The sequence below is a fragment of the Oryzias latipes genome, chromosome 15 (genome assembly GCF_053564925.1).
Source record: "Oryzias latipes strain Hd-rR chromosome 15, Olatipes_Hd-rR_3.1".
NCBI lineage: Eukaryota > Metazoa > Chordata > Actinopteri > Beloniformes > Adrianichthyidae > Oryzias > Oryzias latipes.
In genome coordinates, this window is record NC_136251.1 from 31,541,315 (window position 1) to 31,555,211 (window position 13,897).

General features: G+C 41.6%; 1 protein-coding gene across 1 annotated transcript in view; it reads right to left on the bottom strand.

Moving 5' to 3' along the window:
- wdr11 (WD repeat domain 11) overlaps positions 1-13,897 on the bottom strand; it is a 53,794-nt gene that overhangs the window by 17,566 nt on the left and 22,331 nt on the right. The window contains exons 11-14 of the mRNA XM_078932484.1: positions 10,264-10,348; positions 6,366-6,472; positions 4,714-4,789; positions 4,062-4,170 (exon numbers count right to left, since the gene is read on the bottom strand). Of these exons, the coding sequence (XP_078788610.1) occupies positions 4,062-4,170; positions 4,714-4,789; positions 6,366-6,472; positions 10,264-10,348 (377 nt within the window). The remainder of the gene's footprint in view (positions 1-4,061; positions 4,171-4,713; positions 4,790-6,365; positions 6,473-10,263; positions 10,349-13,897) is intronic.

Sequence of the window (13,897 nt, forward strand, 5' to 3'; positions counted from 1 at the left end):
TGCTAACTATGCTAGCTATGCTAATGTGGCTAAAAGTGCTAGCATAGCGATCAGCATCATCAACTGACTCAGAAAAACACATTACCTAAAATGCTAATTATGCTAACTATGCTAGCTATGCTAATGTGGCTAAAAGTGCTAGCATAGCGAGCAGCATCATTAACTGACTCAGAAAAACACATTCCTCCATTGGTTAAAGCTATATGTCATAAGTTAGTAAAACAAAAAAAACACTTTTTTCAAAATGGCAGCTTTTCTGTTGATTTTATCTCCATAGCAACCATTTTATGTCTTGGTCCCCTCAGGAGGACGAACAGATTGACGTCAGTTTCGGACAAATCGGTTAAAGTAAACTTTTTGTCGTCCTTAGCAACAGTGGTTTTATGCTAACCACGCCCACATTCCTTATATGTCCATATCCAGTGTTTTTCCATGTATTCAGTTTAAGGCATGAATGGATGCATTCAATTTTCACTGTACTGTATTGAAATGCATGGGAGTTATAACAGTGCGCCACTTTGCTAGCTTGCCACGCACACGCCGTTCAAAATCTACAACTTCTAATTCCAACATTCTTTCCACAGTAGCCTGCCATTGATACCCAAAAAGTTTCGAGACGATCGATAAAAATTCCAACGACAAGTTTACGTTTAAATCCAGTGGCAAAGGTGTTTTTTATAGAAAATTCAAGATGGCCGCCTTTTCCCGAGGTCAAAGGTCGACGAAACTCCAGAGGTAGTTGTGGACTTGCTCTAGCAACAAGTGAGTCAAATTTCGTGAAAATCGCTCGAAAAAAAGTTCCTTTTTCCATATTGTGTAAAAACGCGAAAAACGCAAAATGGCAGATTTTGCCACAAAATGGCCGCCAAACCGTAGGTCGTGTCACCATGCCGTAATGATTTCAAAACGTCCTTTGGATATCGCGGACAAGGGTATATTGGTTTCGTTAGTCGATTCTCAAAAAAAAAGTTCCGAATTTTTTCGTTTTTGCCGAGTCGGCACATTTTTTTGCGACGGTTTTTTGCTTACCACGCCCACATTCCTTTATCGATCTTGTCGTGCGTAGCATCGTTTTGTTCAGCGCGGGCCAAGGAATCGCATATTTCCTCTTCACGACATTCCGATGAGAAATGTGCGAGCTAGCCAAGATGGCAACGGTTCCTAGCTCGCCACGCGCACGCCATTCAAAATCTACAACTTCTAATTCCAACATTTTGTCCAGAGTAGCTGGCCGTTGGTGCCCGAAAAGTTACGAGACGATTGATGAAAATTCCAACGACGAGTTTTCGTTTGTATCTGGTGCTAAAGGTGCTTTTTTGAGCAAATTCCAGATGGCGGCCTTTTCCCAAGGTCAAAGGTCAACGACACTTCTGGGGTGTTTGTAGACTGGAGCTGGCAGCAAGTGTGTGCAATTGCGTGAAAATCGTTCAAACAAAAGCGTCTTTTCCCCATATTGTGGGAAAACACGAAAATCGCCAATTCTCAGAGTTCGCCACAAAATGGCCGCCAAGCCGTAGGTCGTGCGGCCGTCCCATGATGATTTCAAAACATCTTTGGGATATCCCCGACACGTGTGTCTTGGTTTCGCGACTGTATTTTGAAGTACATTTTGTTCGGCCCCATACGCGATTTTCGGCCCATTCATTTTTTTGACGGGATCGCTGGCCGTGATGTCATCGTCTTCGGGGGGGTGACGTTGACTTTGTGGAAAATTCATTTGCAATTTATCCCAGGTGTGTGCACATTTTGGTGACTTTTCGAGCATGCGGCGGGGGGCAAATTCTCGCTGAAAGGCGGCGAGGTCGTCGTTCCAACTGCGAAAACAATATGGTCCTTGCAGTCAGTGACTGCTGCTGCGGGCCATAATAAGGTATGAGGAATAGCAGTGCGCGACTTTGCGAGCTCGCCACGCGGACGCCGTTCAAAATCTACAACTTCTAATTGCAACATTTTTTTCACAGTAGCTTGCCGTTGATGCCCAAAAAGTTTCGAGACGATCGCGGAAAATTCCAACGACAAGTTTACGATTGAATCCAGGGGTAAAGGCGTTTTTTATAGAAAATTCAAGATGGCGGCCTTTTCCCGAGGTCAAAGGTGGACGAAACTCCAGAGGTAGTTGTGGACTTGCTCTAGCAACAAGTGAGTCAAATTTCGTGAAAATCGCTCGAAAAAAAGTTCCTTTTTCCATATTGTGTAAAAACGCGAAAAACGCAAAATGGCAGATTTTGCCACAAAATGGCCGCCAAACCGTAGGTCGTGTCACCATGCCGTAATGATTTCAAAACGTCCTTTGGATATCGCGGACAAGGGTATATTGGTTTCGTTAGTCGATTCTCAAAAAAAAAGTTCCGAATTTTTTCGTTTTTGCCGAGTCGGCACATTTTTTTGCGACGGTTTTTTGCTTACCACGCCCACATTCCTTTATCGATCTTGTCGTGCGTAGCATCGTTTTGTTCAGCGCGGGCCAAGGAATCGCATATTTCCTCTTCACGACATTCCGATGAGAAATGTGCGAGCTAGCCAAGATGGCAACGGTTCCTAGCTCGCCACGCGCACGCCATTCAAAATCTACAACTTCTAATTCCAACATTTTGTCCAGAGTAGCTGGCCGTTGGTGCCCGAAAAGTTACGAGACGATTGATGAAAATTCCAACGACGAGTTTTTGTTTGTATCTGGTGCTAAAGGTGCTTTTTTGAGCAAATTCCAGATGGCGGCCTTTTCCCAAGGTCAAAGGTCAACGACACTTCTGGGGTGTTTGTAGACTGGAGCTGGCAGCAAGTGTGTGCAATTGCGTGAAAATCGTTCAAACAAAAGCGTCTTTTCCCCATATTGTGGGAAAACACGAAAATCGCCAATTCTCAGAGTTCGCCACAAAATGGCCGCCAAGCCGTAGGTCGTGTGGCCGTCCCATAATGATTTCAAAACATCTTTGGGATATCCCCGACACGTGTGTCTTGGTTTCGCGACTGTATTTTGAAGTACATTTTGTTCGGCCCCATACGCGATTTTCGGCCCATTCATTTTTTTGACGGGATCGCTGGCCGTGATGTCATCGTCTTCGGGGGGGTGACGTTGACTTTGTGGAAAATTCATTTGCAATTTATCCCAGGTGTGTGCACATTTTGGTGACTTTTCGAGCATGCGGCGGGGGTCAAATTCTCGCTGAAAGGCGGCGAGGTCGTCGTTCCAACTGCGAAAACAATATGGTCCTTGCAGTCAGTGACTGCTGCTGCGGGCCATAATAAATATACATTTCCTTAATACTCATTTATTTCATAGATGTGTAAAAAGTGTAACAAAAATGTCACTTTCATTTACAAACAAACAGTCAATCCTTTTGTTGGGGAGAAGTAGAAATATGGAGGACAGACAGACAGGCAGGCAGGCAGGCAGACAGACAGACAGGCAGGCAGGATGACAGACAGACAGACAGGAAGACAGACAGACAGACAGACAGGCAGGAAGACAGAAAGACAGACAGACAGACAGACAAACATGCAAACTACACTCATTAGGTGAAAAAAAGTCCATGTCCAACAAGAAAAGGTTGATAATAAGAGAATAATGAAACAGAAATAAAAAAGTAACTGGTACTGTGCCACTGGTACAGAAAAACAAAACAATTTTCTTCCTTTATCTGATTTTTTCTGCTGGCATTTGGCAAGCGTCCTTTTGTTCAATCTTTATCTACACCGTTTGAAATGCAGTGTATTGTAATATTGTTGATTGAACTACACCGTCTCTTGGTTATGACATCACTGCTGATGTTTGATCACAGCACACTTTTGCTTATATGCCTGTTTCTCCTGTGTGACTGTAATCTAACAGGAGAAATTAGAATCTTCAGACCAAAAGCTGTAATCATATGTTTCTCTTCTTCCCAGTGTGCACAACTGTGTCTAGAAGTTAACCCTAACCCATTTCATTTGGACAAACAAACTAAGCAAAGCCCAACACAACTACAGTGGCTGCAGTCTTGCAGTCACAAATTCCAGAAGGTCAACTAAACGCAGCATTTCCTACTGAATCAGAGAGATGAAATGTTGGGGTTTGTTCATACCAATGCAGTGACAGTAGGGAAGCTCTTGGCCATCTCTCTGAGCAGACTTCCTGTCCTCACGTCCCACAGCTCCAGCGGCTTTTCTTTGAAAACCACCACCAGGTACTGCCTGGGGACGAACGGAAAGCAGGGACCCGTGCGTCAGCATAGCATTGCTGCACAATGGAAATGTCTTCTCTGGTTTTAACAGGCCTAAAGAGGTTTACAATATTAAGAACTGTTGAATCTGTCATTAATATCAGGTTAAGTGGATTCATGTCCCTGCTGTGCAGAAAGACAGGACTCCTCTGAAAAGCTAACATTAGCCGTTCTAGAGCATTTAGGTGTGTGCTGACACAAAACAACAGAACAAAAAGATTGAACTGATCAGCCAATATCGGTGTGGGAGGAGCTACAGGGATGCTACTGAGGGAGATGGAGTCCATCCCTGCAGAAAGGATCAACAAAAAAGTAGCCATCCCAAAGTCTGGGAAGCATCTGCTAGAGGAAAAGACCAGAGCAAACATCCTGAAAATGCCGTCCTGAAGGTCACGGAGGACATTTATGAGATAGACTGAAAAAGCCGTGTTTGTTTGGAGCACGATCAGGTTTTTGGTAAAAAACTGACAGTTTCAGCAACATTTTAAAGCAGATGTGAGGATCAGCAACTTACTTGAGGTGAGACACTTTGATCATCTCAATAGGTGGCTCGTCATTTCCACGCTCACCTCTAAATGCGAAGCATCTTCCTGCAAAGCAGAAGCAGATGAGAAGGAGAATAAGGACTTTCTTGTCGGTGTCGACATGTTCTCCCTGTCTGACAAAAAAAGGCTTTTATCATCTGCTGTAACTTTTTTTCCGACGGGCAGCTTTCCAAGGAGACGAGTCAAAACATCCAAACACGACGGTGACTCTTAATTGGACAAGGACACCCTTCAGGTTTTCAACCACATCCGCCACACAGGGGGCCAAACTTCCATAGGCGAGTTAGCAAAGTGTCCTGTTTAAGATGTAAGGTCAGAGCTGCTTCCACACAAAGTGACCTGCGGATGGCGGCGCCCACAGCCGCCAGCGGAAGAAGAAAACATGTGGCGCAAGGCAAACTGTTCTGACCCCGGGGGCACCAGGGACTAATGAAGAGCTGTTTATAATTTCCTGTCTCATTCATGCAGTGGAAGCGGTGCAAGTCCTGATTACAGATTACAGAGCACCAATTAAGGCATCTCAGGCTTCACAGCAGCACAAAAACAGCCTCGACTCTCAAGCGATTCCCAGCAATCAATCTGGTCTCCTCAGTGTGGTTTCGTCAGAATGCGGGTCGTTAGTGTGGCGCCAACAGCAAAAAGACGATGACAATGTTACGCTCCTGAAACCACCCATGACTGCGTCTCCACCAGTGTTGCTCATTACTGCTTTTACACGCCGTGCTGAGTGGAGGAACGCAAACCGTCACTCGGAAGCCAAAGCCCGCTCAATAATTGGACCTCAGACAAAACCTGTTAGCAGATTAGGAATGATGCTGCAGAGAGCAGCAGTGGGAAGTGTCACTCGCTGTTACACAACAGCGAATCTGTTCCCTGCATCTGCCCCCCCCCCCCCCCCCCCCCCCCCCCCGGGGGAGACCTGCACTGCAGTAATCGCCATGTATTTGATCATTTTGACGTCCCAAGTCCAGGTCTTTATGCTGAGAGTCAATTTTCTATAGTCTTTGGTAAAATCCTCACACCCATCCCACAGCTTTCCTGACTCGGGTCAAACGCTCCCCCACTTGGTCACAAAGCTGGAGCCCTGCATGCAGAAACACAGTTTTGGTTTCCGGTTACTCTGTGAGAATGGCAGCGATGATGAGGCTTAGGAAGAGGCTCTGACACATCTCACGTTTTGAATATTGGACATGGAGGGTAGTAGGCTCCACCCACTTTTATTGAGGCATCTGATTGGTTAGTTTATAACTTAAATAACTTGCACAGTCTGCCTGTGTACAATAGGTCATTGCATTTTCATCAAATTACTGATGAACTCAAGTCCTCTGATGAGTTGAAGAATCAACCAACTCTACAAATTCTGTCATGATATCACTTCCTGCTTCTTATTAAGTGAGTGAAAAATAGATGAAAATATGATCTGAGTCAACATTTCATCCATTTGGGGACTTTTATAAGTAAACTTTTACAGAAAACTTGAGAACAAGACACCAAGATGCCAATTCTCCTCATTTCTTAGAAGAAGGTGAGCTAAAGGAAAAAACCCATCAACCATTGGATCAGACCAAAGCTTCCAGTTCAGGTACATGTGTGCACGCTCTGGTGTCTGACAGCTTCTCACCAGTTGGGAGGTCAACGTGCTGCAGTTCATTTCGCACCAGGCCCATGTTGTTCGGAGCCGACGTCGCGAAAGACAGGAAACTGGTGAGACTCACCCACTCGATCCCTCTGTGGACGAGACAAGAGGTTGGCAGACGTTAGCATGAATGCATCTGAAAATGGTCAAACCATCACAGCCTTGTGCTAATGTGTGCACAGCTGAGTGCACAAAAAACAAAGATGATGGAATGAACTCTGTCTAAGTCAGCTTTGGGCAGCTTCAAACTATGATAAGGAAAAACTGTAGTCTGTAAACGTATAGAAGAAACAGCACATAAATGCTTCAGTCCTCCTCCAGCCCCTCAGATGGACGGACGGATAGACCTTCCTACTAAAATACATAACACATAAAACGACATAAAAGTGCTTCAATATGTGTTAAAACTATAAAAAACCTGAGAAATAATAATAATAATTGATCCTAAACCAACATAATTTATAAGAAGAGATCCAGGTTTAACAGGTTTATGGCAGTTGGATAAAAACTGTTCTAAAATACCAAGAACAACCTCGGCAACCAGCTGTAATAACTGTTGTCTTCCTATATGTTGGAATGTCTTCAGACCGATCATTTGGAGGAAGTAGTTGTTGTTGAACGTCAAACTCTGAATCACAGCATATTGTTTTCAGAAAGCCTGCATTATTTACAAGCTGGCAGAGCCGTTTGCACATTACTGTGTATTAAAACAATGTTTTTCATGTGGATGTCATCATGCAACTGTGGGTTTATTAGGTCTGGAAGAAAAAACGTATAGAATAAATCGGATCAAATACGACTTTGCTGTTAGTTGACATGCACAGCAGTAACAACATGCCGTCTGTTGTTGTTTTCTGTGGAAATGCACCACAGTGGGTGAATTCCTTTCAGGCAGTAAGGTGGATTTACTGACAGAGAGCTGGAGGGAAAACGTAAAAGTGCTCACCAGTTTAAGCTGATAAGTTTAAGGTATGAATTTAACTGAGAAGTGGTCCAGCTGAGAGAACACAGACTGCACCGTAATGAGATGGTAAATAGCCACATGATTAATTAGTCCACCGCTCCAAGAAATGCAAATGAGATGCTGAGCGGTCCAAACTGGTGCGGCAGAGGAGAGGAATGGGCCGCTGTGCTCATTACACCAGAGACCTTTGCAACAACCCAGAACAGAAAACCCCCATTTCAAAATGAAGGTTGAAGCTAATCTGTCAAATCTCTGTGATTTCACGTTGATGTGAAAATCTGATAGAATCCATGTTAACGTGTCGGGATGCCATTTATTTGTGCTTTTCGTATATATTTCTGATTCCTGAACATCCGTAGGAACTCCTCTGCCTGAGCCGCACAGCTCATTAAAGCTGCTTGACTTTTGTTTTTGTTGTTACCAACTTCTCTCATTAAAATGAATCCTGGCTCTGTTGAATAGATGCTCTTAGCTCCAAATCAATCTCTTATTAGGGGATTCAATTGTGGGCTTAATTAATCCTGGAAAAAATACTTTTGCTGCTCAGTAAAAAGAAAAAGAAAAAAAGCTGCAACATAAAGCACGATTAGTTTTTGTGCATTCCAATATTAGGGCTGCAAGATATCAGGAAAAAACAGGATATGTGATATTAGTGGTCATTATTGCCATAAGGATAGGACTTGTGATAAATGAACAAATAGCTAAACAAAAACAACAAATAGCGGTACATCATTTCCATTTTACGGAAACATTTTTATTTATTTGAAAGGCGGCATATTTATCCTGCAACAGATCTCAATAAATATAAGAAAATATAGGAAATATTATATATACATATAGAGTATATATATTATAGGGTTAAGGTTAGGGGCGTGTCTTTTTTATAAGAATTTAGCCTTTTAGGCCAATTTCCATCTTTATTTCCTACAGAAAAGGTTGATGGTCTCTGAGTAAAAAGACAAGTTAAATCAACAAAGAGAGGATAACAGAGGCAGACAACAGCAGACAGAGAAACGACACAAACGGGTTTGTCAATAGAAAAACACAACAATAAATTCATAAACATAGAAGCAACAATAGAAAGAGAACTAGGAGCTGCATTTCCAGAAGCAAATGCAGGGTTTAATGATATAATGCTGAATGAAAATGAAACTTAAAGGGTCATAACTGGCAAAAAATAAATGATCAAAGTTGACCATAAATAAAGTGAAAGCAGCACAATAAAAAAAAAGATAATTTTGTGAAAAATGCCAGAGCCGGGTATCGAACCAGCGAGCTTCTGCACCAAGGATTCCCCATGTGTTTCAATGGAGGCAAACATCCTGGAAATCCTGGAATATCTTGACAAGTTCAAGAATTTGAAGGACCAAAGGTCAGAATCGGCTCCTAATTTCTACCCTGAAGCAAATATACCTCCAGGTTGAAAATGTAGAAATCTCACACAGTTTCATATGTTCAAAGAAATGTCTAGAAGACACACAAGTCATCTCTCTTGGCAAGCTTGGTGGGAAATAAACCCCTCACGGGAAAGCTGTAGAAATGTTTTATTGCCAGTTAAAGCAGAAAATCCATAACAGACTTTCTGCCATAAAACACAGAAGCCAACTCTTAAGGCAGGAGGCCGACTCCTGGTCAGAAGTGAAAAGCATGAGGGCTAAAATACAGAACTGGATGTGAGAGTTTCCACACTATTTAACATGATTAGGAATGCTGCCTGTTCCTTTTCTGACACTGAACTTTCACCTCAATCATGGACTACAGTCATGGTCAGATGTGAAGTTCATGAGGGCTGGAATGCAGGATTATGTGTGAAGTGGCAGCATCCAGAGAAGTCCTTCTTTCATTCATCATTTAACCCTTTTCTTCTCCAGAACCAGCTGATCTGAGTTTTTAAAGTTTAAGATTAAAGATTAGCCATTTGATGCTTCAAGAAGGCTCCATCTCACAAAGTTTGCCTTTTGAACAGGATGCCTAAACTTATAATTAAGTAATAATTCAGCTTCAGACGAATTACACGCGTTTTTTCAAAAGTCTCTAAGGCTGAATTCCAATTCTCACTTCAACATTTCCTTCAGAATCTTTTTTTTTAATTTTCAAGTGTTTTGACTTTAGCAGCTTTTTAATCTGATAAAAGTCTACTTATCGAGTAAAAATAAAAATAATCCTTTAAAATCTCATCTCCTGGTCACAATAGTGTCTTTCTTTATATGTAAAGCTGTCAAAATCCATGTGGATTAACAAAATTCCAGAGCACAGTTTCCATTGACTCTGTTCTCTCTCCTTTATATCAAATATTTGACATTTTACTTCTTTTATTTTGGGGTTGGAGTAGGGTCAAGCCGCCCGTTTCTGGTTATACGTAGACGTTAAAATGGCAACAGGAACATTTTCTTCAGTTTTCTGGAACTGGTTTGGTTTTGTGTCTTCAGATATCAGACCAAAAGTGGGAGGACGTCAAATCAGGTGAAACAGACAAATCTTTTTCTTTACGAGATGCTCCAGCAGCTCAGAAAACATTGTTCTACAAACATTTTCACAGCTTGTGTTTAGTTGCGTTCAGGCCAACCAATGGAATCGTTTTTGTTATTCTGTCATCTGTCACTTCTGTTAAAGGAGGAATGGAAGAAAAAAAAGGTTTAAATCAGAAATCAAATCTAGTATGAAACAAAATTAGACATTTAACCTTTTGGCCTCTGGTTTAATACTGTTGGTTGTGATTATTTCAGCTATTTATTGACTTCAGAGCTGAACATTAATGCTCAGCGACAAAAGCTCAGAAATAACTGACCCTTGAAATGTTTTTTTTTTCTCTTTTGAATACATACCATGAGAGTGTTGAGAGATTGCACCACCTCTAATGAGGCTAAAAACACAATGCACACACAAACCCACACACACCCCCTCACAAAGAAGGCCTACCTGACTTCACACGAGTGAACGCTGAGTTCTTTGTGCAGAAGACCACTGGTCAGGTTGTAGACCAGTATGGACCCATTGCTGGTGCCTGAGAGAAGAAGAAAGAAGGAGGAGAGTCAGACATGTAGTCATCAGAGCAGCAGCAGTGATCAGAGGGACACAGTGCGCCCCCCCCCGCCCCCCCCCCCCCCCGGTGGGCTGCCCGTCTCCACAGACAGTAAAGCAGCAAATCAAAGCCTGAGATGCTGAGCTCAGAGTTGAACATCATTACACCATTTGACCAGATATGGAAAAAAAAGCAATAAAAGAAGAATGTTTATCAAGTCTACAAGTTGAATTCTGCATGAATTATTGTCTAATGATCAAAACCGCATATAGTCTAAGTGTTAATTTGTGAGAGAAACGTCACAACGTTGTTGTTGTTGTTCTACGGCTGGGGCATTAAATATCAAGCCAATCTGCCCTCTGATGTTAACAAGAAAAACTCATTAAAATGAAACCTGTTAAATAAACACACAAGTTTTCAAGTTTCAATTCATGGTCAGAAACTGATTTGTAGTGGCAATCATTACAAACTGGCTTTACAAAAGTATTTTATAATGAGATAAATGTGTGAAAGTCAATAAAAAAATGATAAGAAGATGTTCAATTATCCAAATATTATTTGCAAGTTTATTTCTGTTTTTCCTGCTGCATCATGTGGAGATTTAGAATAAACTCTGATGCCAACTCAAACAAAAGTAAACCTTCTGTACCATTTTCAGTGCAGAACACAAAGCTCCGAACAATCTGGAGGGTTTGAATAGATTGCTGAACAGAATGCAGATCCAACCGTTTCCTTCAGCAGACCACCGAAGTAGAGAGGAGAAATCCATTTCTTCTCTTAATGACACTTCTTGTGTTGCACCTCACTGAAGGTTTTGTTTTTAAGGAACTGAATGGTTCTCAGTGCGGAGTAGGGGAACACTGTCAGGGAGAGTCATTAGGGTAGCTGGAGATCAGGAGCTTCATCAATTCAGAAACGTTAAAAGGAGAACGATTTCCATTTTTGTCCCTCAGTAGAAGAAGGAGAAACGAGGTGTTTTAAAATCTGTTTCTTAGCTCACTAAGAGCAAATATACACTGATGATGCTGCTCTAATCATTAAACAAAAGAAAACATGAATAAATACTTCATAAAAGTATAAAACAGTATTTGATCAAATATGATTGGGATTTTGTCAGAGGAATAAGTGGAGTATTGTGGAGCCCTTTGGTGATCTGTGGTTCTTAACATCTGTACTAACTAATGTTGGGGTTTTATTTCAACGTTTATTTTGGTATTTCAGTGTGGAACCCAACCTCCTATACTAGTGCTAGTCCTATGCTAGCATCATTATCCTGCTTTCCCTCTATTCAACCTGCTGCCCTCTGGAAGGAGGTACAGGTCCATCAGAACCAGGACAAACAGACTAAGGAACAGCTTTTTTCCACAGGCAATTACCATACGGAATACACATACCTCCACCAACTACAGCTCACTCTGACTTTTTACAAATACTAAATCACTGACCACTGCACGTGTGCAATATCTTGACTTCAGTGCAATAACCGGGTCATTATGCTGCGCTCACAGCAACTCAACTCATTCCATTCTACTTTATCCATATATATTTAATATTTAACAGTTTCTGTACATATTGTTCATTTTGTGTTAGAGATGTAAATACAGTATTTCTATTCTATTTTATTTTACTTAACTTCATCACTTCAAGACTGCTGCAATTCCATTGTATCCCCATGTAGAATGAGAATAAAGATTCTGATTCCTATACACTCCCTCCATACAGTCTCTTTACATCAAACCCTTCATGGCTGGCAGACAGAAGGTGGCGTCTGCTCCCTGAAGGAGGGACAGAAAAAGGCTGACATTGATAAAAGCCGTATTGCCTCATCTTTGCTCCTCAATTTCAAAGCAGGAAAATATGAGCAGAAGTCGTCAGGATTCGTCTCCTCTTTCTGGGATTGTTCATTCGGATGTAGTCAGAATGTGACAGAATTTTGAATTTTCCTCTCCGACACATCATCATCTCTAAATACACGAGTTTATTTTATATCTTTCTTAGATTAACCAGGCAAAGTGAACACAGCCAGACGCCTTAAATATTTTAAAGCTTTCATCTGTTTGCTCAGCCTTATAAAGTTGTAATTATATGATTATTTTCAGGCGATTTCATTGCAATTTTTTTATTTTGCAATTGGTTCTATAAAAAGTCTGCCTTTTAAAGAGTCTACTTTACAGACTGATGAAAAGCTGTCATCTGGCTAATTACAGGGAGGTATCAAGATGTCAATGTTTTTTCTGTGCACAACACAGACAGATAACTTTAAGCCCTAACTTATCTGTAATTCTGAACCTATTACCATTCCATACATCTAGGGAAAAATAGAACCAATGAAAACTGCCACAAAGAGAAACCTAAACACACAGACAAACTTCACAAGAAAAGCTCAGAGACGTTCCCGTCTCTCCAAAGGACAACGCAGAACAAGAGCAGAATGTCCATGAGCAGAAACATGGAGACATCAGGAAGACGATTGCTAAAAAGTCACATCATGGACTGGAACCGTATTGGTAAGTTAATGGATCCGGGTATGAAAATGCTGTGTTTGTGGGGTTTGCAGTTGTGCGTTTGCCTTTGTGTGATTGTGGCAAAGCTGTACAGCTAAAACAACACAAAGGTGGAGCAGCTCACTCCAACCCAACGATCCGGGCCATCTGTGGGCTGGTTCAAACCCCGATGGATGCAGACGCCTGATGCCTAAGCAGTGACAGAAGGATGAAGACCTGGGCAGATTTCTTCTGTTGCAGTTGCATGAGCTTTGGTTTCTGTCCTGCCACAACAGTTGAATATGTCTGCCATCATTTTCTAACGACCTGGTTTTCTGCTGGTATTACATGATGAGCTTATCGATCCTGCTGAGTTGGTTCTTACGTCTTTCAGAAGGAGAGATCAGTCTTTTTCTAACCACTGAAGCCCTCCTGCTCTGACTGATGGCTGATTTCCTAAAGCGAAATATTTAAAGGGAAGTGAATTTAGTTCAGCGCCTTCAACATCATTAAACTGTTCCTGTTTGATTTGTTTACTAGAAACTGCCAACATTTTGCCGTCATTTCCAATAGGGGTTATAAATGCTTGCAAAAAGGTCAAAAGAAGTGAAGCACTGAATACATCAGCATTAATGAATGTTGTCATTCTGTTTCCCAGGATGAATCTGTTGCTCAGCTGTGATGAAAACATTTATAGATGTTGTAAAAGTATCAAATACTGAAAAGATCCTGGTGGTTAGGACAGGCAGACATGCAGACAGAGAGTCTTAGTACGATATAAAAAGCTGAAACTCTCCTTTAACGTCGTCTTTAGCAACACGAAGACCGTCACTGGAGAATATGAAGGCATAGCTGACAGCAGGGGCTGAAAACAGCGCTGTTAGTAATATTAAAACACGAGGAAAAGAAGAAAAACGACTTACAGAACAACCAATAACAGAAGTCACACACTAACCCAGAACACTCAGTTTTTAATGCTATAGAAAACTATGAAGCAGCTTATAGCTAAACTGCCTAATGAAAACAGTTCATCACGTTTTTTAGTGCG